Here is a 23,282-nt window from a genome sequence, read left to right on the forward strand (position 1 = left end):
TGTAGTTCTCATCATATTTCGTTGTCCTCTTCCATGGTGCAACGTCCCTGTCTGTTGTTCGGTGCTTTCCCAGGTAAGGGGGCAGTAGCTCTTCGGCCACATCAGATTCACAACTGCCAGTGTCCATGCTAGCTGGGCTAACAGCAAATGTAGAATTACTGATGCTACCATTGGATGTGCTCGTGGAAGCAGAAAAACTTGTGTCGTCAACAGATGCAGGTGTAGTACTGCTGGTACTACCAGTAGAGCTGGTATACGCCTTATCTCAGTTCACTGGTCACGATGGCAACACCCATCCGTAGCGCGCTCCAGCAGGTGTATCTCAGTGATCATCCCTAAAGCCAACACCTCATTCGGCCGCCTTTCGTTCCAGTACTCTGCTGCCTGTGACTGGAACGAATTGCAAAAATGGCTGAAGTTGGAGACTTTTATCTCCCTCACCAACTTCAAACATCAGCTATCTGAGCAGCTAACCGATCGCTGCAGCTGTACATAATCTATTGGTAAATAGCCCACCCATTTTCACCTACCTCATCCCCACAGTTTTTATTTATTTACTTTTCTGCTCTTTTGCACACCAATATCTCCACCTGTACATGATCATCTGATCATTTATCACTCCAGTGTTAATCTGCAATATTGTAATTATTCCCCTACCTCATCATGCCTTTTGCACACATTGTATATAGACTCCCCTTTTTTTCTACTGTGTTATTGACTTGTTAATTGTTTACTCCATGTGTAACTCTGTATTGTCTGTTCACACTGCTATGCTTTATCTTGGCCAGGTCGCAGTTGCAAATGAGAACTTGTTCTCAACTAGCCTACCTGGTTAAATAAAGGTGAAATAAATAAAAACATGTGTCTCTATGGACACGGACCTGACTTTTTTTAACCATTTTATGAATTGGTATCAAAGAACCTAACGTGTGCCAGAAAAACATTGTGCATGCGGATATATCTTCCCCATCCTCCACTGAAACAGGCTTATTTTAGGGAATAGGGTGCCATTTAGAACTTAACCCCCTCTCTAGTTTCCACATCTAGTAACATATTGTTGATGTGATGTGATTCTTACTTCCACCCATTGATTCCTGACACTTTTTGGAGGTGTTTCATCTCATGAGATTTCTTAAATGTGATGATCTGTACAGATTGGTTTACAACCAGTCAAGCAGTTTCAGCTATTCTTATCCCCCCCAGTAATGTATAGTCTAGATCAGCATGTGGTGTTGGAAGATGTATCTGAGAATAAGCAGAACACGTGCTGCTTCAAATGATGAAGGCTGTGATGTTTTGCCAATGTATTATAGACCTGGCAAGGCCTTGTCAGGGAGAACGCAATGCGTTTGTTCGCATTAGAGCAGAGATGGATGCAGAAAGAACAGGAGCCAAGCTTGGCAGCCGAGGGGAAGGCACTCCATAATTACATGCCGTCTAGACACTGTTACCTGCCGTTGTACCTAGGACAGGAGACAGATAGTGTGGAGATTAACCCTCTCTCTCTCATTCACACACACACACACACACACACACACACACACACACACACACACACACACACACACACACACACACACACACACACACACACACACACACACACACACACACACACACCCCTGTTTTATTACTATGATTATTATTACCATTAGTATTCGTTCCCAAGGAAAATAAGAAGTTTGCTTTCAGATCCGCGTGCTTTTTGTCCCAAGTTGTTCCCTGTAGGAGCAGGGGAAGTGTTGCCTGGAGACGACTTTGGATTTTTTTACAGCCTTGAGCAGAGGAGATGGAGAAGTATGAGAAAATCAAAGTGGTCGGAAGAGGAGCTTTTGGGTAAACCAAAAGTTATTAACTTTGAACTTCTTGATGAAACTACATCGCTAAGGCACAGTAGCCTTATTTATACTTTTTTTGTGACGTTTTATTTATCTTACTGTCAAACTTAAGTTAAAGTTAAAAACTTCGCAGCTTGTCTATTTGCCAAAATACAGAACGCATGTAAATTTGTTCAGTCGAGTACCGAAACGGCGCGCGCATCTTTTATTAAAAGGCCCGCCTTCATACAATTAGAATTAAGCGCTCATTCTATTTCGATGGTCGCCCTAATCAATATAGTATAATACTAGTTAGTACATGATGAGTGCAAAGCTACTGTGTTGACTTTTTAGTCATAAATGTAATGTGTTATGTTATTTTCCCATTATATAAATTGTAAAACTCTAGTTCTAAGATGTTTTTCTAATGCCCACATGCGTTACATGGCACCAATATCAGTGGCAATAATGTTCAAAAGTGTACAAGCAAACAGGCCCACTGTAAGGGGATAGCCTACACCAGAACACACTTTTCCAACTCTTCCCCACGCTACTCATTCTCCACCTTCCCGTGTCATGTGTGACAGGATAGTGCACCTGTGTCGCCGGCGCAGTGATGGGGCTTTTGTGATCCTGAAGGAGATCCCAGTAGAGCAGATGTCCCGTGATGAACGCCTTGCTGCCCAGAACGAGTGCCAGGTGCTGAAGCTGCTCAACCACCCCAACATCATAGAGTACTATGAGAACTTCCTGGAGGACAAGGCTCTGATGATCGCTATGGAATATGCACCAGGTACTATCACATTACCCCCCCATATCACATAAGGTACATAGAAAGTCTGACACTGTAACATAGGGTGTCAAATATGTTTTGCTTGTCAGACGTTCCCCATGAGATCTTATTCAGTCTCATCAGATGTCAGTCCCTGTTGTAGCGCTTCAGGAGATATATGATAAAGGGCACTGCATTATGTTACAAAACTCTGGGTGGCCTGAGAGCATGATCTATTCTACTGTAACTGTATTATTTTCCTGCTTTCTTACTGTAGGTGGAACCCTAGCCGACTACATTCAGAAGCGCTGTAACTCCCTGCTGGATGAGGACACCATCCTGCACTTCTTTGTCCAGATTCTGCTGGCCCTGTACCACGTGCACAACAAGCTCATCCTACACCGTGACCTGAAGACCCAGAACATTCTGCTTGACAAGCATCAAATGATTGTCAAAATAGGCGACTTTGGAATCTCCAAAATCCTAGTCAGCAAGAGCAAAGCCTACACTGTGAGTGGACATGACGTAGCATTGGTCACCTGACTACATAGTAATGGCCAAATGCGTCCTCTGGTGAAATGCATAGTCATAGGCAGCACTGGCAGTAGAGTTTATCTTTAGTTTTTGTTTTATTTCCATTCAGGTGGTGGGGACCCCATGCTACATCTCCCCGGAGCTGTGTGAGGGGAAGCCCTACAACCAGAAGAGTGATATCTGGGCCCTGGGCTGTGTTCTATATGAGCTAGCCAGCCTCAAGAGAGCTTTCGAGGCTGCTGTACACATTCTTTTCAAATACACTTCATACATTGTCATTCCAATTTCATAACCTGTCCTTGCACTTTGGAATTATCTGTCAATATATCCAGAAATAGCATTGAAGTTAATCATATCTCACATTACTTTGAAGCTTTTATCTTTCTATCTCCATGCAAAATGTATTCAAATTTGTGGGATGATGCCTAAAGTTTACTGGTCCAAAAGTAAACCCATAAAAAATCAACACATTAGCATAGTTTGAAAATGTAACTCCTCTCCTTGGTCTTACTCACTCTTCATTATTTTACAGAACCTACCTGCCCTAGTGTTGAAGATCATGAGCGGTACCTTTGCCCCAATCTCAGACCGGTACAGTACAGAACTCAGGCAGCTCATCATGAACATGCTCAATCTGGACCCGTCCAAACGCCCTCAGCTCAATGAGATCATGGCCCACCCTGTTTGCATCAGACCCCTGCTAAACCTCTACACTGATATAGGCAATGTCAAAATGCGCAGGTAATGAATGCCACAAAAGTCTGTATCCCAAATGAACACTATTCCCTATACATTTCACTATATAGAGAATAGGGTGCCATTTTGGACACCGCCAAAGCCTGAAGCTTCTAGTCACCAGACTCATCATAAGAAAACAACTTTTATCTGATGTGAACATACAGTTGAAGTTTACATACACCTTAGCCAAATACATTTAAACTCAGTTTTCCACAATTCCTGACATTTAATCCCAGTAAAAATTCCCTGTTTTAGGTCAGTTACTTTATTTAAAAATGTGAAATGTCAGAATAATATTAGAGAGAATGATTTATTTCAGCTTTTATTTATTTCATCACATTCCCAGTGGGTCAGAAGTTTACATACACTCAATTAGTATTTGGTAGCATTGCCTTTAAATAGTTTAACTTGGGTCAAACGTTTCAGGTAGCCTTCCACAAGGTTCCCACAATAAGTTAGGTGAATTTTGTCCCATTCCTCCTGACAGAGCTGGTGTAACTGAGTCAGATTTGTAGGCCTCCTTGCTCGCACACGCTTTTTCAGTTCTGCCCACACATTTTCTATAGGATTGAGGTCAGGGCTTTGTGATGGCCACGCCAAAACCTTGACTTTGTTGTCCTTAAGTCATTTTTCCACAACTTTGGAAGTATTCTTGGGGTCATTGTCCATTTGGAAGACCCATTTGCGATCAAGCTTTAACTTCTTGACTGATTTCTTGAGATGTTGCTTCAATATATCCACATAATTTTCCTGGTTTTCCTGGTTTTCCTTCTGTAGCTCAGTTGGTAGAGCATGGCGCTTGTAACGCCAGGGTAGTGGGTTCGATTCCCGGGGCCACCCATACGTAGAATGTATGCACACATGACTGTAAGTCGCTTTGGATAAAAGCATCTGCTAAATGGCATATTATTATTTATTATTATTCCTGTGAAGTGTACCAGACCCTCCTGCAGCAAAGCACCCCCACAACATGATGCTGCCACCCCTGTGCTTCATGGTTGGGATGGTGTTCTTCGGCTTGCAAGCCTCCCCCTTTTTCCTCCAAACAGAAGGATGGTCATTATGGCCAAACAGTTCTATTTTTGTTTCATCAGACTAGAGGACATTTCTCCAAAATGTATGATATTTTTCCCCATGTGCAGTTGCAAACCATAGTCTGGATTTTTTATGGCGGTTTTGGAGCAGTGGCTTCTTCCTTGCTGAGCGGCCTTTCAGGTTATATCAATATAGGACTCGTTTACTATGGATATAGATACTTTTGTACCTGTTTCCTCCAACATCTTCACAAGGTCCTTTGCTGTTGTTCTGGGATTGACTCGCACTTTTCGCACCAAAGTAAGTTCATCTCTAGGAGACAGAACGCGACTCCTTCCTAAGCGGTATGGCGGCTGCGTGGTCCCATGGTGTTTATACTTGCGCAGTATTGTTTGGAAATTGCTCCCAAAATGAACCAGACTTGTGGAGGTCTACATTTTTATTTCTGAGGTCTTGGCTGATTTCTTTTGATTTTCCCATGATTTCTAGCAAAAAGGCACTGAGTTTGAAGGTTGGCCTTGAAATACATCCACAGCTACTCCTCCAATTGACTCAAATGGTGTCAAATAGCCTATCAGAAGCTTCTAAAGCCATGACATCATTATCTGGAATTTTCCAAGCTGTTTAAAGGCACAGTCAACTTAGTGTATGTAAACTTCTGACCCACTGGAATTGTGATACAGTGAAATAATCTGTCTGTAAACAATTGTTGGAAAAATTACTTGTGTCATGCACAAAGTAGATGTCCTCTCCGACTTGCCAAAACTATAGTTTGTTAACAAGAAATTTGTGGAGTGGTTTAAAAACAAGTTTTATTGACTCCAAACTAAGTGTATGTAAACTTCAGACTTCAACTGTACGTGTACATTACCATTGATGGAAATGTATGTATACAATATTCAGAAGACATTTTGATTTCTGGTCCAGAATTGAGAAACCACTGTCCACCGTACAGTCAGGAGGTCATGGTAGACAAGGAGGGCGAATGACCGGCACAAGGTCCTTCAGAGGTCAGTGACATTCCACCCACATCCATGATTGAACCAGTTCTGTAATAATTAACACCTTTGGTATAATTTTCTGTCCTGTACTAGATGGACGGATGGGAACAGGAAAGTTGCACTCCTTCCCCCTGTCATCAGTGTACACATGGGGCAGTGGCATCTCTGCGCCTCTGCGTCTACCCATGCTCAACACAGAGGTGCTGCAGGTGGCCCTGGGACGCACACAGAAGATGGGCGTCACCAAGTCAGGCCGACTCATCACCTGGGAGGTCAGATTGGGTTTCTTGATCCCCATATCCCTTATCTGTCTGAATGTGGCTTGTCAACCTCAGTTATGGCTTCATATATCAATATTTACCTTAACCAACAAGCTACTAGCTTCCTCTTTAATATCTTCAGATTATGCATTAAAATGGTTAAAGGGTGATAAGATAAAGGATTTTTTTTCAAAACAATCTTAGAGTCTTATCTGCATAGTCTTTAATATCATCAGTATTCACACATTTCCTAACCACGTCCTAATGGTGCTGTGCCAGGCTCCGTCAGTAGGATCTGGTGAGCCCACTCTGCCTGGTGCAGTAGAACAGATGCAGCCGCAGTTCATCTCTCGCTTCCTGGAGGGCCAGTCTGGAGTCACCATCAAGTCTGTGTCCTGTGGGGATCTCTTCACCACCTGTATGACAGGTACAGGCCATAATAACGTCACAAATGGCACCCTATTCCATATACAGTGGGGCAAAAAAGTATTTAGTCAGCCACCAATTGTGCAAGTTCTTCCCCTTAAAAAGATGAGAGAGGCCTGTAATTTTCATCATAGGTACACTTCAACTATGACAGACAAAATGAGAAGAAAAAAATCCAGAAAATCACATTGTAGGATTTTTTATGAATTTATTTGCAAAGTATGGTGGAAAATAAGTATTTGGTCAATAACAAAAGTTTATCTCAATACTTATATATTGGTTATGTACCCTTTGTTGGCAATGACAGTAAAACTTTTTCTGTAAGTCTTCACAGGGTTTTCACACACTGTTGCTGGTATTTTGGCCCATTCCTCCATGCAGATCTCCTCTAGAGCAGTGATGTTTTGGGGCTGTTGCTGGTCAACACGGACTTTCAACTCCCTCCAAAGATTTTCTATGGGGTTGAGATCTGGAGACTGGCTTGGCCACTCAAGGACCTTGAAATCCTTCTTACGAAGCCACTCCTTCGTTGCCCGGGCGGTGTGTTTGGGATCATTGTCATGCTGAAAGACCCAGCCACGTTTCATCTTCAATGCCCTTGCTGATGGAAGGAGGTTTTGACTCAAAATCTCACGATACATGGCCCCATTCATTCTTTCCTTTACACGGATCAGTCGTCCTGGTCCCTTTGCAGAAAAACAGCCCAAAAGCATGATGTTTCCACCCCCATGCTTCACAGTATGGTGTTCTTTGGATGCAACTCAGCATTCTTTGTCCTCCAAACACGACGAGTGTTTTTACCAAAAAGTTATATTTTGGTTTCATCTGACCATGTGACATTCTCCCAATCTTCTTCTGGATCATCCAAATGCTCTCTAGCAAACTTCAGACGGGCCTGGACATGTACTGACTTAAGCAGGGGGACACGTTTGGCACTGCAGGATTTGAGTCCCTGGCGGCGTAGTGTGTTACTGATGGTAGGCTTTGTTACTTTGGTCCCAGCTCTCTGCAGGTCATTCACTAGGTCCCCCCGTGTGGTTCTGGGATTTTTGCTCACCGTTCTTGTGATCATTTTGACCCCACGGGGTGAGATCTTGCGTGGAGCCCCAGATCGAGGGAGATTATCAGTGGTCTTGTATGTCTTCCATTTCCTAATAATTGCTCCCACAGTTGATTTATTCAAACCAACCTGCTTACCTATCGCAGATTCCGTCTTCCCAGCCTGGTGCAGGTCTACAATTTTGTTTCTGGTGTCCTTTGACAGCTCTTTGGTCTTGGCCATAGTGGAGTTTGGAGTGTGACTGTTTGAGGTTGTGGACAGGTGTGGACAGGACTGATAACAAGTTCAAACAGGTGCCATTAATACAGGTAACGAGTGGAGGACAGAGGAGCCTCTTAAAGAAGAAGTTACAGGTCTGTGAGAGACAGAAATCTTGATTGTTTGTAGGTGACCAAATACTTATTTTCCACCATAATTTGCAAATAAATTCATAAAACATCCTACAATGTGATTTTCTGGATTTTTTTCTCATTTTGTCTGTCATAGTTGAAGTGTACATATGATGAAAATTACAGGCCTCTCTTGTCTTTTTAAGTGGGAGAACTTGCACAATTGGTGGCTGACTAAATACTTTTTGGCCCCACTGTATAGTGCCCACATTTGGAGGGCTCTGGTCAAAATTGATGCACTATTTAAGCAATATGCACAAGGGGTGTGGTATACGGCCAATATACCACGGCTAAGGGCTGTTCTTAGGCACAAAGCATCGTGGAGCCCTTAGCTGTGGTATATTGGCCATATATCACAAACCCCAGAGGTGCCTTATTGCTATTATAAACTGGTTCAACGTAATCAACGTAATTAGAGCAGTAAAAATACATGTATTTTGTCATACCCTTGGTGTATACCACGGCTGTCAGCCAATCAACAGTCAGAGCTCTCACCACCCAGTTTATAAATAGGGAATATGGTGCCATTTGGGATGCACACCATCTCTCATTGTGTTTCCTGCTGGGGAAAACAGCATTTGTGTCAGGTCAGCCTCAGTAGGAGAGCTTCACTATAGGAAATCAATATTTTTTCACTCTGTGTTTTTGCTGCTAAGCACACACTCTGACACACACACACACACACTGCAGTATAATACTATCATAAAGCACTGGAGCAGCATTGGAATGGAAGATACATTTGAACGTGTGGATGTAATCACTGCATTTCTGACAAGAGAACATTCATCAGTGTTTGTCCTCCCCTACAGAATGCAATCACCACACTGCTGGCTTGGCGTTTAGGAGGTACACTTTCTCCAACCGGGATATACCATTAGTCACAGTCATAGTCTTAAGGGAGCTGTCATTAGTCAAATATCAAAAGCAGATGACACAGGATTAAAGAACCTCAGAGCCCAAGCTCTATTTCCTGCTCCCTCGTCACCATTTATCACCGTGGTGGAGCAAGTTAGCATTCCCTTGTTAGGGATTAAAACTCACACGGTTAGCCCGCACTGTGATATAACCACACCCATCAACTCATCGTACCTATAATCTCCTCTATTTATTTTCAATTTGCAGACCGAGGTATTATTATGACATTTGGAAGTGGAAGCAATGGCTGTCTTGGACATGGAAATTTTAATGACGTAACACAGGTAAATGTCAATGATTTTATGGTTTGTTATAAACATTATTGTGGTCAGTCGTTCCAGTGAAAAAACATATTTCTCTGTATGTATTAATGCCCAGCCCAAGATTGTAGAGGCCTTACTCGGATACGAGCTGGTCCAGGTGTCATGTGGTGCTTCCCATGTGCTTGCTGTGACCAATGACAGAGAAGTATTCTCCTGGGGAAGAGGAGACAATGGTAAATGAGCAAGTTTATTTTTGGGGTCGTCAGTCTCTCTCTGTTTCTTGGTTTATGTCAGCAGTGTCTGTGGGAGAGCTTGGCATTCTAACAGAATGTTCTGCTTTCTTCCCCCTCTGGCAGGCCGTCTGGGGCTGGGCACCCAGGACTCCCACAACTCTCCCCAGCAGGTGTGTGTGCCAGGGAAGTTTGAGGCCCACAGGGTGCTGTGTGGAGTGGATTGCTCCATGGTAATCAGCACCCAGAACAGCATTCTGGCCTGTGGCAGCAACAGGTAAAGTTACCTTCTTTTATAGACTACTAACAACACAATCAGTAATTTGCATGAAAGTGCTGTGAAGTTTCACAGGCATTCCACAAAGGTTACTATTAATCCTTTTCATTAACTCACTAAAAAACAGAGCTCACATTAAAGGTGACATACTGTAGCTCTTCGTGGACATGCTTTGTTGTGTTAAACTCCATGTTAAACTATGGATTTATAGAGGTGGTGTATGACATTATTATGACATCATTAGTGTATTTGTATTTATTATGGATCCACATTAGCTTTGTTTGTTATACGTGAAGGCGACGAATGGAAGACTGTTTGTTTTTGACTGCCTACCTGTGTTTGACCATTGCCTGCGACCACAATTCCTGCCTTCTGCGAAGGCTTAATAAACATCTGCCGCTCTCTGTGCGTGAATCTACACCTTTTTCTCCCAGAGTATTCATTACACATACATTCATAACAGATCAAGTGTGTTCCCTCAAGCCTCTATTCTACTAACACAAAATCTGTGTCTAATTTTAATTTTATTTTTACCTTTATTTAACCAGGCAAGTCAGTTAAGAACATATTCTTATTTTCAATGACGGCCTGGGAACAGTGGGTTAACTGCCTGTTCAGGGGCAGAATGACAGATTTTTACCTTGTCAGCTCGGGGGTTTGAACTCGCAACCTTCCGGTTACTAGTCAAACGCTCTAACCACTAGGCTACGCTGCCGCCCCCGTATGTTATCGTGTGTTTGTATGCATGTGTTTGTGTTGCTTCACAGTCCCCACTGTTCCATAAGGTGTATTTTAATCTGTTTTTTTTTCAATCTAATTTTACTACTGGCACAAGTTACTTGATGTGGAATAGAGTTCCATGTAGTACTGTGTGCCTCCCATAGTCTGTTCTGGACTTGGGAGCTGTGAAGAGACCTCTAACATGGTTTGTGGGGTATGCATGGGTGTCCGAGCTGGGGGCTAGTAGTTCAGATCAAAACAAATTTTATTTGTCACATACACATGGTTAGCAGATGTTAATGCGAGTGTAGCGAAATGCTTGTGCTTGTGCTTCTAGTTCCGACCATGCAGTAATATCTAACAAGTAATCTAACAATTTCACAACTACCTTATACACACAAGTGTAAAGGAATGAATATGTACATAAAAATACATGGATGAGCGATGGCCGAACGGCATAGGCAAGATGCAGTAGAAGGTATCAAGTGCAGTATATACATATGAGATGAGTAATGTAGGGTATGTAAACATTATATTTTTTTTATTTTTTTATTTCACCTTTATTTAACCAGGTAGGCTAGTTGAGAACAAGTTCTCATTTGCAACTGCGACCTGGCCAAGATAAAGCATAGCAGTGTGAACAGACAACACAGAGTTACACATGGAGTAAACAATTAGCAAGTCAATAACACAGTAGAAAAAAATGGGCAGTCTATATACAATGTGTGCAAAAGGCATGAGGAGGTAGGCGAATAATACAATTTTGCAGATTAACACTGGAGTGATAAATGATCAGATGGGCATGTACAGGTAGAGATATTGGTGTGCAAAAGAGCAGAAAAGTAAATAAATAAAAACAGTATAAAAACAGTATGGGAATGAGGTAGGTGAAAAGGGTGAGCTATTTACCTATAGACTATGTACAGCTGCAGCGATCGGTTAGCTGCTCGGATAGCTGATGTTTGAAGTTGGAGAGGGAGATAAAAGTCTCCAACTTCAGCGATTTTTGCAATTCGTTCCAGTCACAGGCAGCAGAGTACTGGAACGAAAGGCGGCCAAATGAGGTGTTGGCTTTAGGGATGATCAGTGAGATACACCTGCTGGAGCGCGTGCTACGGATGGGTGTTGCCATCGTGACCAGTGAACTGAGATAAGGCGGAGCTTTACCTAGCATGGACTTGTAGATGACCTGAGCCAGTGGGTCTGGCGACGAATATGTAGTGAGGGCCAGCCGACTAGAGCATACAAGTCGCAGTGGTGGGTGGTATAAGGTGCTTTAGTGACAAAACGGATGGCACTGTGATAGACTGCATCCAGTTTGCTGAGTAGAGTGTTGGAAGCCATTTTGTAGATGACATCGCCGAAGTCGAGGATCGGTAGGATAGTCAGTTTTACTAGGGTAAGCTTGGCAGCGTGAGTGAAGGAGGCTTTGTTGCGAATAGAAAGCCGACTCTGGATTTGATTTTTGATTGGAGATGTTTGATGTGAGTCTGAAGGAGAGTTTGCAGTCTAGCCAGACACCTAGGTACTTATAGATGTCCACATATTCAAGGTTGGAACCATCCAGGGTGGTGATGCTAGTCGGGCATGCGGGTGCAGGCAGCGATCGGTTGAAAAGCATGGGTTTTACTCGCGTTTAAGAGCAGTTGGAGGCCACGGAAGGAGTGCTGTATGGCATTGAAGCTCGTTTGGAGGTTGGATAGCACAGTGTCCAATGACGGGCCGAAAGTATATAGAATGGTGTCGTCTGCGTAGAGGTGGATCAGGGAATCGCCCGCAGCAAGAGCAACATCATTGATATATACAGAGAAAAGAGTCGGCCCGAGAATTGAACCCTGTGGCACCCCCATAGAGACTGCCAGAGGACCGGACAGCATGCCCTCTGATTTGACACACTGAACTCTGTCTGCAAAGTAATTGGTGAACCAGGCAAGGCAGTCATCCGAAAAACCGAGGCTGTTGAGTCTGCCGATAAGAATTTGGTGATTGACAGAGTCGAAAGCCTTGGCGAGGTCGATGAAGACGGCTGCACAGTACTGTCTTTTATCGATGGCGATATAAAGTGGCTAGTGATACATTTATTATATCCAATTATTAAAATAGCTAGAGATGAGTCAGTATGTTGGCAGCAGCCACTCAATGTTAGTGATGGCAGTTTAGCAGTCTGATGGCCTTGAGATAGACGCTGTTTTTCAGTCTCTCGGTCCCAGCTTTGATGCACCTGTACTGACCTCGCCTTCTGGATGATAGTGGGGTGAACAGGCAGTGGCTCGGGTAGTTGTTGTTCTTGATGATCTTTTTGGCCTTCCTGTGACATCGGGTGGTGTAGGTGTCCTGGAGGGCAGGTAGTTTGCCCCCGGTGATGCATTGTGCAGACCTCACAACCCTCTGGAGAGCCTTACGGTTGTGGGCGGAGCAGTTGCCGTACCAGGTGGTGATACAGCCCGATAGGATGCTCTCGATTGTGCACCTGTAAGTTTGAGTGTTTTTGGTGACCAGCCGGATTTCTTCAGCCTCCTGAGATTGAAGAGGCGCTGCTGCGCCTTCTTCACCACGCTGTCTGTGTGGGGGAACCATTTCAGTTTGTCCGTGATGTGTCTTTCCACCTTCTCCACTACTGTCCCATCGATGTGGATAGGGGGCTGCTCCCTCTGCTGTTTCCTGAAGTCCACCATCATCTCCTTTGGGCTCCTTTGGGCTGCCACCTGGGGGCAGCCCGTCAGGAAGTCCAGGACCCAGTTGCACAGGGCGGGGTCGAGACCCAGGGTCTCGAGCTTAATGACGAGTTTGGAGGGTACTATGGTGTTAAATGCTGAGCTGTAGTCTATGAACAGCATTCTTACATAGGTATTCCTCTTGTCCAGATGGGTTAGGGCAGTGTGCAGTGTGATTGCGATTGCGTCATCTGTGGACCTATTGGGGCGGTAAGCAAATTGGAGTGGGTCTAGGGTGTCAGGTAGGGTGGGTGGAGGTGATATGGTCCTTGACTAGTCTTTCAAAGCACTTCATGATGACGGAAGTGAGTGCTACGGGGCGATAGTCATTTAGCTCAGTTACCTTAGCTTTCTGGGAACAGGAACAATGGTGGCCCTCTTGAAGCATGTGGGAACAACAGACTGGGATAAGGATTGATTGAATATATCCGTAAACACACCCGCAAACTGGTCTGCGCATGCTCTGAGGACGCGGCTGGTGATGCTGTCTGGGCCTGCAGCCTTGCGAGGGTTAACACGTTTAAATGCTTTACTCACATTGGCTGCAGTTAAGGAGAGCCCGCAGGTTTTGGTAGCGGGCCGTGTCGGTGGCACTGTTTTGTCCTCAAAGCAAGCAAAGAAGTTGTTTAGTTTGTCTGGGAGCAAGCCATCGTGATCCACGATGGGGCTGGTTTTCTTTTTGTAGTCCGTGATTGACTGTAGACCCTGCCACATACCTCTCGTGTCTGAGCCGTTGAATTGCGACTCTACTTTGTCTCTATACTGACTCTTAGCTTGTTTGATTGCCTTGCGGAAGGAATAGCTACACTGTTTGTATTCGGTCATGTGTCCGGTCGCCTTGCCCTGATTTAAAAACCATGATTCGCGCTTTCAGTTTTGCGCGAATGCTGCCATCAATCCACGGTTTCTGGTTGGTGAAGGTTTTAATAGTCGCTGTGGGTACATCACCGATGCACTTGCTAATAAACCCGCTCACCGAATCAGCGTATTCATCAATGTTATTGTTTGACGCAATGCGGAACATATCCCAGTCCACGTGATAAAGCAATCTTTTTTTTTCTTTTTAAAAATGTAATTTTACCCCTTTTTCTCCCCAATTTCGTGATATCCAATTGTTTTAGTAGCTACTATCTTGTCTAATTGCTACAACTCCCATACGGGCTCGGGAGAGACGAAGGTTGAAAGTCATGCGTCCTCCGATACACAACCCAACCAAGCCGCACTGCTTCTTAACACAGCACCATCCAACCCAGAAGCCAGCCGCACCAATGTGTCGGAGGAACACCGTGCACCTGGCAACCTTGGTTAGCGCGCACTGCGCCCGGCCTGCCACAGGAGTCGCTGGTGCGCGATGAGACAAGGATTCGTCCTAAACCGGACGATGCTAGGTCAATTGTGCGTCGCCCCACGGACCTCCCGTTCGCGGCCGGTTAAGAACGTTACAATCTCTGCTGTCTCTCTGGAAGGCAACCCTTGCTCGGATTTCGTCTACTTTGTTGTCAAGAGACTGGACATTGGCGAGTAGTATATTCGGGAGCGGTGCGCGATGTGCCCGTCTACGGAGCCTGACCAGAAGACCACTCCGTCTGCCCCTTCTGCGGCGCCATTGTTTTGGGTCGTCGGCTGGGATCCGATCCATTGTCCTGGGTGGTGGACCAAACAGAGGATCTGCTTCGGGAAAGTCGTATTCCTGTTCGTAATGTTGGGGAGTTGACGTTGCTCTTATATCCAATAGTTCCTCCCGGCTGTATGTAATAAAACTTAAGATTTCCTGGGGTAACAATGTAAGAAATACTGCATAGTTTCCTAGGAACACGAAACTGACAAACACAAGTAGTGATGAAGTTAATCTCTCCTACACTTTGAGCCAGGAGAGATTGACATGCATATTATTGTTAGCTCTCTGTGTACATCCAAGGGCCAGCCGTGCTGCCTTGTTCTGAGCCAACTGCAATTTTCCTAAGTCCCTCTTTGTGGCACTTGACCACACGACTGAACACTAGTCAAGGTGCAACAAAACTAGGGCATGTAGGACCTGCCTTGTTAATAGTGCTGTTATTAAGAATGCAGAGCAGCGCTTTATTATAGACAGACTTCTCCCCATCCTAGCTACTGTTTTATCAATATGTTTTGACCATGACTGTTTACAATCCAGGGTACTCCAAGCAGTTTAGTCTTTTGCCACCCTTGCCACCCATTCTGAAACTAACTGCAGCTCTTTGTTAAGTGGTGAAGTCATTTCAGTCGCTGTTGGTAGCTTACGTGTATAGTGTTGAGTCATCCGACTACATAGACACACGGGCTTTACTCAAAGCATGTAATTAGTAAAAATAAGTAAGGGGCGTAGACATCTGCCCTGGGGAATTACTGATTCTACCTGGATTTTATTGGAGAGGCTTCCATTAAATAAAACCCTCTGTCTTCTGTTAGACAGGTAATTATTTATCCACAAAATAGTAGGGGGTGTAAAGCCATAACACATACGTTTTTCCAGCAACAGACTATGATCGCTAAAGTTAACAGCCACACTGAAGTCTCCTCCCGGGTGGCGCAGTGGTCTCGGGCACTGCATCGCAGCGCTAGCTGTGTCATCAGAGACTCTGGATTCGCGCCCAGGCTCTGTCGCAGCCGGCTGCGACCTGAAGGTCTGTGGGGCGACGCACAATTGGCCTAGCGTCGTCCGGGTTAGGGAGCGTTTGGCTGGCAGGGATATCCTTGTCTCTTTGCGCACCAGCGACTCCTGTGGCGGGCCGGGCGCAGTGCGAGCTAACCAAGGTAGCCAGGTGCACTGTGTTTCCTCCGACACATTGGTGCGTCTGGCTTCCTGGTTGGAGGTGCGCTGTGATAAGAAGCAGTGCGGATTGGTTGGGTTGTGTTTCGGAGGACGCATGGCTTTCGGCCTTCGTCTCTCCCGAGCCCGTACTGGAGTTGTAGCGATGAGACAAGACAGTAATTACTAACAATTGGGTACCACAAAATTGGGGAGAAAAGGGGGTAAAAAAAAAAGTCTAACAAAACAGCCCACACAATCTTTTTGTCATCAATTTCCCTCAGCCAGTCATTTGTATCAGTGTGCTGAAAGTCTGTCTATTTGTTTATTGGAAAATAGCATTGTATCTGGTCAAACACCATTTTCTTGGCTGGTAACAGGCTGATTGGTTGGCTATTTGTCCCAGTTAAGGGGGCTTTACTATTCTTAGGTAGGGGAATAGCTTTTGCTTCCCTCCAGACCTGAGGGCATACACTTTCTAGTAGGCTTAATTTGAAGATATGCCAAATAGGAGTGTCAATATTGTCCACTATTATCCTCTGTAATTGTCCATACAAGTTGTCAGACCCTGGTGGCTTGTCATTGTTGATAGATCATTTTTTTGGTCAGATATACTTGGATGTGTAGTGTCAGCGTCTTTCGCTGGCATGTTATGCCTAAGTTTGCTAATCTTGCCAATGAAAAAATCAAGTAGTGGGCAATATCGGTGGGTTTTGTGATGAATGAGCCATCTGATTCAATAAATGATGCGGAGTTTTCCTTTTTTGCCCATTTAATTGAAAGTGCTTCGCTACTTTTTTACTATTATTCTTTGTCATTTATCTTTGTTTCATAGTGTCGTTTCTTATTTTTATTGAGTTTAGTCACACAATTCCTCAATTTGCAGTACGTTTTCCAATCGGTTGTACAGCCAGACCTATTTGCCACATATCTTTTGCCTCATCCCTCTCAACCATACAATTGTTCAATTCCTCATCAATCAATTTGATAGTTTTTACATTCATTTTCTTAATTGGTGCGTCCTTATTAATAACTGGGATAAACAATTTCATGAATGTGTCAAGGGCAGCGTCTGGTTGCTCGTCATTACACACCACAGACCAACAAATATTCTTCACATCAACAACATAGGAATCACTACAAAACTTATTGTATGATCTCTTATACACAATAAGAGATCACATTGCCCAGACACCTGTGGTTTAGCTACTTCCTGCCCTCCTTAACTCTTTCTCTTACTCACTCCACACCATACGGAATATTTATCTGCCTTGGAACACAGAACAAGAAACTCCCCTTCAATGAATTCTTACAGAACATGACACAGCATTTCTTAACTTTTCTCCTTACAATTTTGTAGTGTGATATTGTAGAAAACACACATCAGCTGATAAGGTAAACTGGATCTACTTTACTTTTAAGTTATCAATGTTTCCCTTTTGATACGATTCAAACATTCTTTAATTAAATGGCTAGAGTAGTAGATTGGCATTATCTTATTTGGCTGTGTTTACACAGGCATCCCACTTTTGATAGTTTTCCAATAATTGTGTTTGGACCAATCAGATCTTTTGCTTGCCAATAATTGGGCAAAAGATCAGAATTAGGCTGCCTGTGTAAATGCAGCACCTTTTATCAATTACATTTAAGCCTATACATGTGCTGCCATGAAAACAATTGTGATTCCTCTAAATGTGCTTGATTAGGTTCAACAAGCTGGGGTTGGATAAGATCAATGCTGCAGAGGAGCCAGCCCCCTGTGACCAGATTGAAGAAGTCTACTTGTTCAGTCCGGTCCAATCAGCACCTCTGAATGTGGACAAGGTTGTTTACATTGACATTGGAACAGCCCACTCTGTTGCTGTCACAGGTGAAATTATATTTTGTCTTCACCTCATATGCCTGACACGTCACCATGCAGTTCCTGAACCCATCGTAACTAGAAACCCAAAGTTCCTGTAAGATGCAAGGACGTGACATCCCTGTGTCATGCTTACACAGTAAAACATGTAACTATATTGTAATACCATTATCTACTGTAGGATGAATGTGCTTCTATGTGTCCTTTGACAATACACAATAACAATCTTCACACATTTAATCCCCCTGTTCCGTGTGTCCAGAGAAGGGGCAGTGTTTCACATTTGGCAGTAACCAGCATGGTCAGCTGGGCTGTAGCTCCCGCCGGACCAGTCGTGTGCCTTATCCGGTGCCGGGCCTTCAGGGCATCATCATGGCAGCCTGTGGGGATGCATTCACTCTGGCAATTGGATCAGGTGAGTAAGAGGCCTTGGCAATAAGGGAAGATGCTTTAAGCAGACATTTTCAGTTTATATAAAATATTGGACAAACGTGATGTTCTCAGTAAACTTAGATAACGCACTTTATTAGAAGAGCTAATTGAACATTGTACAAATCTGTTTCTGTAATGTCTTTTGTAATTGTGCTTCCAGCGACTGCTTTAAGGTCCTTAATATGTTGTAACAGAGGTGTGTTAGACATTTTCCAAAGGGTAGAGTTGTGGAGAATGACACAATACATGTCAGAATGTGTCAATGATCAGCTCGACGTCCCATAGGGAGATGGCAGGCACAGTCACCTAATTGTTCAGGGCTGTCTTTGATCAGATCTGCTCTCCCAGGGATAGATAGAGCCATTGTGCAGTCAGGAGAGGAGAGGGATGGGATAGAGGGGAGGAGAAGAGAGGGCTGTCTGTTAAGGATTGTGCAGATTCATGAATCCTGGGGTGCGCTGAAGAATATAACTATTCTGTTCTCTCTATCTTGGTGTAGAAGGGGAGGTGTATACCTGGGGAAAGGGGGCCCGTGGCCGCCTCGGAAGAAAAGAGGAGGATTCTGGGATACCGAAGGCAGTGCAGCTCGACGAGAGTCACCCGTTCACGGTGACGTCAGTGGCATGTTGTCATGGCAACACTCTGCTGGCTGTGAAACGTAATATTTTACCTATTACCTTTTTGTTAAAGAAAATTATGTGAAATTGCCAGTAGCACATACTGTATGTGGTGAAATCAAACAGCAATCACTGGGATGAAAGAAAGGTACAACTTGAAACAAGCTTCTTTAGATGTGGCTGACAGAGATCCATGTTTTTTCTTGCAGAACAGAAGGTCTGAAAGAGCCTATTTGTTAATAGCTTGATAATTAGCTAACCCCACAATGCAGATTTTCCTGTGGCTTTCTCCCAGTCAGTAAAATCAGAAGTGAACACCAAGCCCCATGTTTGGCTTTTTGTGTCTCCATCGCCTCAGGGTCTGTAGTAACAGAGGCTCATTAACGGTGGATGAGGCAATCAGTTGTACCTTGCTCTCCACAAGCAATAAAATGAACAACAGGGGCCTGCCTCCCTGTCATGCTTCGCTTGTTAGTCATTGGGGAGATGAGCTGGGGTTAGCTCTTTCTATAAACCTGCATGTAACAAACCAGTGTATCTGATAATAGGCTTCCTCTGTGCCATGTCCACAAAACCAGGCAGAGGGTTGATTAGGTTGTATGTCTCTATTTACACCAGTAATAATTTACTCACATTTCACTATTCCCTTACACTGTACATTTATAATTATTGATTTCAGGTTGTTGCATGCAGTTTATGGATCTTCATGTAATGTGAATAGTTCCCCAACCTCAATAAGATAATGTATTATCCAGTCTGTGATGAATGGTCAGGAATAGCGGACAAGCCAGCAATTCCTCTGCTTTAAAACAACGACGGTTTCCCAAATGGTACCCTATTCCCTTTGTAGTGCACTACTATTGACCAGAACCCAATGGGCTTTGATCAAAAGTACTGCACTATATTGGGAATAAGGTGCCAATTGTGACATAGCCAATATCTGTTAAAATCACGCATGGAATAAACTAAAGCAACCCTCCCATTATAAATAGATGCAGATTTAGGAAAGATTAAATTGCACTTAAAAATCTCATCAGTAAATAAGAGAGATGTGTCTAATCTTTGGAAGAGACCCAATCCTGTTGCAGTGTAACTCTGACCTGGCTGTGTTGTACTGCGTACCATGTGGTAGTGACCTGAAATGCAAACACAGCAGCCAGAGTGCCCTCACACAGGTCATTTCACCCACATTTGACTTCCATTGGTTTTGTTATTTTATCAATGTATGAGTAGTACATTAATCCAGATACAGTATGACTAAATGCATGGTAGACAATGGCAGTGTGTGGGCATTAGAAACATTATTGTGCCACCACACCTACTGCATTGTGTCTAAGTGAAGTAATCAAGATGAAAATGTGGGTGTATCAATATCTAAAATACAAGAGAGAGTGAAATAATTCAATACCTGTCCTGAAACCTTTTACAAGACTCAGGCCCCTAAAGTATGTAACTGTACACAAGCATGCATTGTGTAAGATGGTATATTCTTGCCTGTCTTTAGTACTAATGTAAGTGATACGTTGATGGCTTCTGATTACTCTTTCTCAGCTTTGCTTGAGGAGCCAGTCCCCAGATGATACAGCTCTGAAAACCATCCCACCACTGTCCACCCCTTCAGTAGCTGTCAGGAGAGAAACAGTGGCACAAGGTGAAGGACTGCTAGCCTCCTCTGAATAACCTCTTCCAGTGGCCGGTAGTTTACTAAGCTGTTGGAGGATTCCTGCATATCTTACACAGTTTCAGTTGCCCTGTCTCAAGTCAGTTTATATATTTTTTTAATATTATGTTTTTCATACAGTATTATGTAAATGGTGGGGCTTTATTAATGGCACAATTTATGGAACAGATGCAAAACAATCCTATTTAGCTTCCCTAGCTTATGTAGCTGGTAGCTAATAGAATGCTTTACCAAAAGTATTGGAGTGAGATTGCAGAAGGAATTGGGGAGCTGTCCTGCTGCAAAGTTTTGTCCTCTCTCACCAGTGAGGTTAGCATGATAAAACACACAGTTCCAGGATGTCTCTAACTGGTTTGGTAGCTTTATTTACCCAGTATTGAGTTAGACAAAACAATGTGTGTGAAGAAGGAAGGCTGCTCGTTTAGGACTGCCACTACCGTGTGAGCCTACTAACTGACTTGGCAGTCAAATGAAGCAAGCAAGTACGGCACTTCAAATCTTAAGCACGTTATCAGTGTGCTTTTAGGATTAATCCTCATCAATTTGTTGAGAAAGTTTTGTTTTCAGTCACAAGAACATAGTAGGGTACTTTTAGACAACACATGAACAGTGACATTTTCCTTAAGACGGTTGACTAAAGGAGGTCACTTCTATTGTAAATGCATTTCAAGTCACATAGACCTTTCAACCCTCAAGAGTTCAAAGATTGTTTAAGATTTTGTATGTAGAAGTGCCTCTAACAGCATGGCACAGGTGTGAGAGACACATTAAGAGTCAATATTGGCTCTTCAGCTGTGTGTGTGTCGTAGGCATGAGCCAGTTTGATATGATGTGCTTAATTAGAACCCTTAATGCATCCCAAATGGCACCCTATTCTCTACATAGTGCACTATTTATGGGCCCTGATAAAAAAAATAGTGCACTATATAGGGAAAAGGGTGATATTTGGGACGCATACACTAGCTTGATCCTACTCTGGAAAGCCTCCAAACAGGCTGGGATGGTAAGTGCTCCAGACAGAGGAAATCAATGTTATTGGCCTGCACCTTACTATCTCTATGTCACCCACTCTAGTATCAGTGATGTAGTGGTAAGAATAGGTGGTTAAACTGATCACCGGTCACAGTGAAAAAAGTAACGCTCCATATACTTTCAATGCATTTTCCACCAACATGTTGGTAAACTGTAGTGCAAGAAAAGGTGCATCACTGTCTGGTATCCAAGATGATTTCCAAGCAGATGTTTTTGTTTTCCATTTTAGTGCTTTGCCTGCAGTGTTGCCAATTTGTCAGAACAATCCTCTTAATTTACCTTCTGTGGTACCACTGACACAATTTTTCTGTGAGAAAAAAACTTATCTTATTTCCCAATCATTATGTAACAAATAACAATTGATATTTGTGTTGTTATTACATAGTTACTGCCTTTGTTGGTATATGAATATGCCATTTTATAAATTCTGTCAAAGAAGGAATGGTCTATTCTTGTATTGTACATAATGTACCAGATAATTGATAAACACTGTATAGTATGCCTATTGTATGTGATACAATTATCAACTAAATTATAAATTAATAAGGGACAAGAAATTTGAAATGGATTTTCTTTGTTTGGGTCGCTATTTCATGTCAGATTACTTTAGTCAAAACTGAGTTAAATCATTTGTAATGATTGTGAAAACAGTTTATGAAGAATTGAGGCAGCAATAAATCAGGAGTTAGAAAAAGTTGAAAACATGTAATGTTTTGTTCATGATATCTATAGCTCTACTGTGTGTGTGTGTGTGTGTGTGTGTGTGTGTGTGTGTGTGTGTGTGTGTGTGTGTGTGTGTGTGTGTGTGTGTGTGTGTGTGTGTGTGTGTGTGTGTGTGTGTGTGTGTGTGTGTGTGTGTGTGTGTGTGTGTGTGTGTGTGCCTTCAGAAAGTTTTCAGACCCCTTGACTTTTTCCACATTTTATGTTATAGCCTTATTCTAAAATAGATTAAATAAAATAAAAAAGTCCTCATCAAATCTACACCCAATACCCCATAATGACAAAGCGAAAACAGATTGTTATTTACATAAGTATTCAGACCCTTTGGTATGAGACTTGAAGTTGAATTCAGGTGCATCTAGTTTCCATTGATCATCCTTGAGATGTTTCTACAACTTGATTGGAGTCCACCTGTGGTAAATTCAATTGATTGGACATAATTTGGAAAAGCACACACCTGCACACATTTGGAACAACCAAGACCCTTCCTGGAGCTGGCCGCCTGGCCAAACTGAGCAAACGGGGGAGAAGGGCCTTGGTCAGGGAGGTGACCAAGAACCCGATTCTCACTCGGACAGAGCTCTAGAGTCCCTCTTTGGAGATGGGAGAACCTTCAAGAAGGACAACAATCTCTGCACCACTCCACCAATCAGGCCTTTATGGTAGAGTGGCTAGATGGAAGCCACTCTTCAGTAAAAGGCACATGACAGACAGCCTGCTTGGAGTTGGAAAAAGGCACCTAAAGACTCTCAGACCATGAGAAACAAGAGTCTCTGGTCTGATAAACCCCATATTGAACTTTTTGGCCTGAATGCCAAGCATCACGCCTGGAAGAAACCTGGTACCATCCCTACGGTGAAGCATGGTTGTGGCAGCATCATGTTGTGGGGATGTTTTTCTGGGACTGGGATACTAGTCGGAATCGAGGGAAAGATGAACAGAGCAAAGTACAGAGAGATCCTTGATGAAAACATGCTTCAGAGCGCTCAGAACATCAGACTGGGGCGAAGGTTCACCT

General features: G+C 43.4%; 1 protein-coding gene across 2 annotated transcripts; it reads left to right on the forward strand.

Moving 5' to 3' along the window:
• The first annotated feature begins 1,686 nt into the window (after positions 1-1,686).
• Positions 1,687-22,248, forward strand: nek8 (NIMA-related kinase 8). 2 transcript variants are annotated; one of them, XM_035792182.2, is made up of 15 exons: positions 1,687-1,836; positions 2,405-2,610; positions 2,867-3,099; positions 3,233-3,364; positions 3,656-3,864; positions 5,824-5,906; positions 5,991-6,169; positions 6,437-6,584; positions 9,155-9,231; positions 9,326-9,443; positions 9,567-9,717; positions 17,628-17,791; positions 18,045-18,197; positions 18,714-18,872; positions 20,383-22,248. In XM_035792182.2, the coding sequence occupies exons 1-15, from the start codon at positions 1,790-1,792 to the stop codon at positions 20,409-20,411; spliced, it is 2,088 nt and encodes a 695-aa protein (XP_035648075.1). In that variant the 5' UTR covers positions 1,687-1,789; the 3' UTR covers positions 20,412-22,248. The 2 variants fall into 2 exon arrangements, with proteins under 2 accessions (XP_035648075.1, XP_035648076.1); XM_035792183.2 differs by having other exon boundaries at positions 3,656-3,714.
• Positions 22,249-23,282: the final 1,034 nt, after the last annotated feature.

Source organism: Oncorhynchus keta, chromosome 18 (assembly GCF_023373465.1).
Source record: "Oncorhynchus keta strain PuntledgeMale-10-30-2019 chromosome 18, Oket_V2, whole genome shotgun sequence".
In the NCBI taxonomy this organism is placed as follows: Eukaryota; Metazoa; Chordata; class Actinopteri; order Salmoniformes; family Salmonidae; genus Oncorhynchus; species Oncorhynchus keta.

What these genes read in the sequence shown, in the direction of transcription:
- nek8 (XM_035792182.2), top strand. Translation starts at nt 1,790, where the DNA reads ATGGAGAAGTATGAGAAAATCAAAGTGGTCGGAAGAGGAGCTTTTGG. An exon ending in GGCAATGTCAAAATGCGCAG is followed by an intron (nt 3,865 to 5,823) that starts GTAATGAATGCC and finishes TTTCTGGTCCAG; the next exon opens with AATTGAGAAACCACTGTCCA. An exon ending in CTTCACCACCTGTATGACAG is followed by an intron (nt 6,585 to 9,154) that starts GTACAGGCCATA and finishes TTCAATTTGCAG; the next exon opens with ACCGAGGTATTATTATGACA.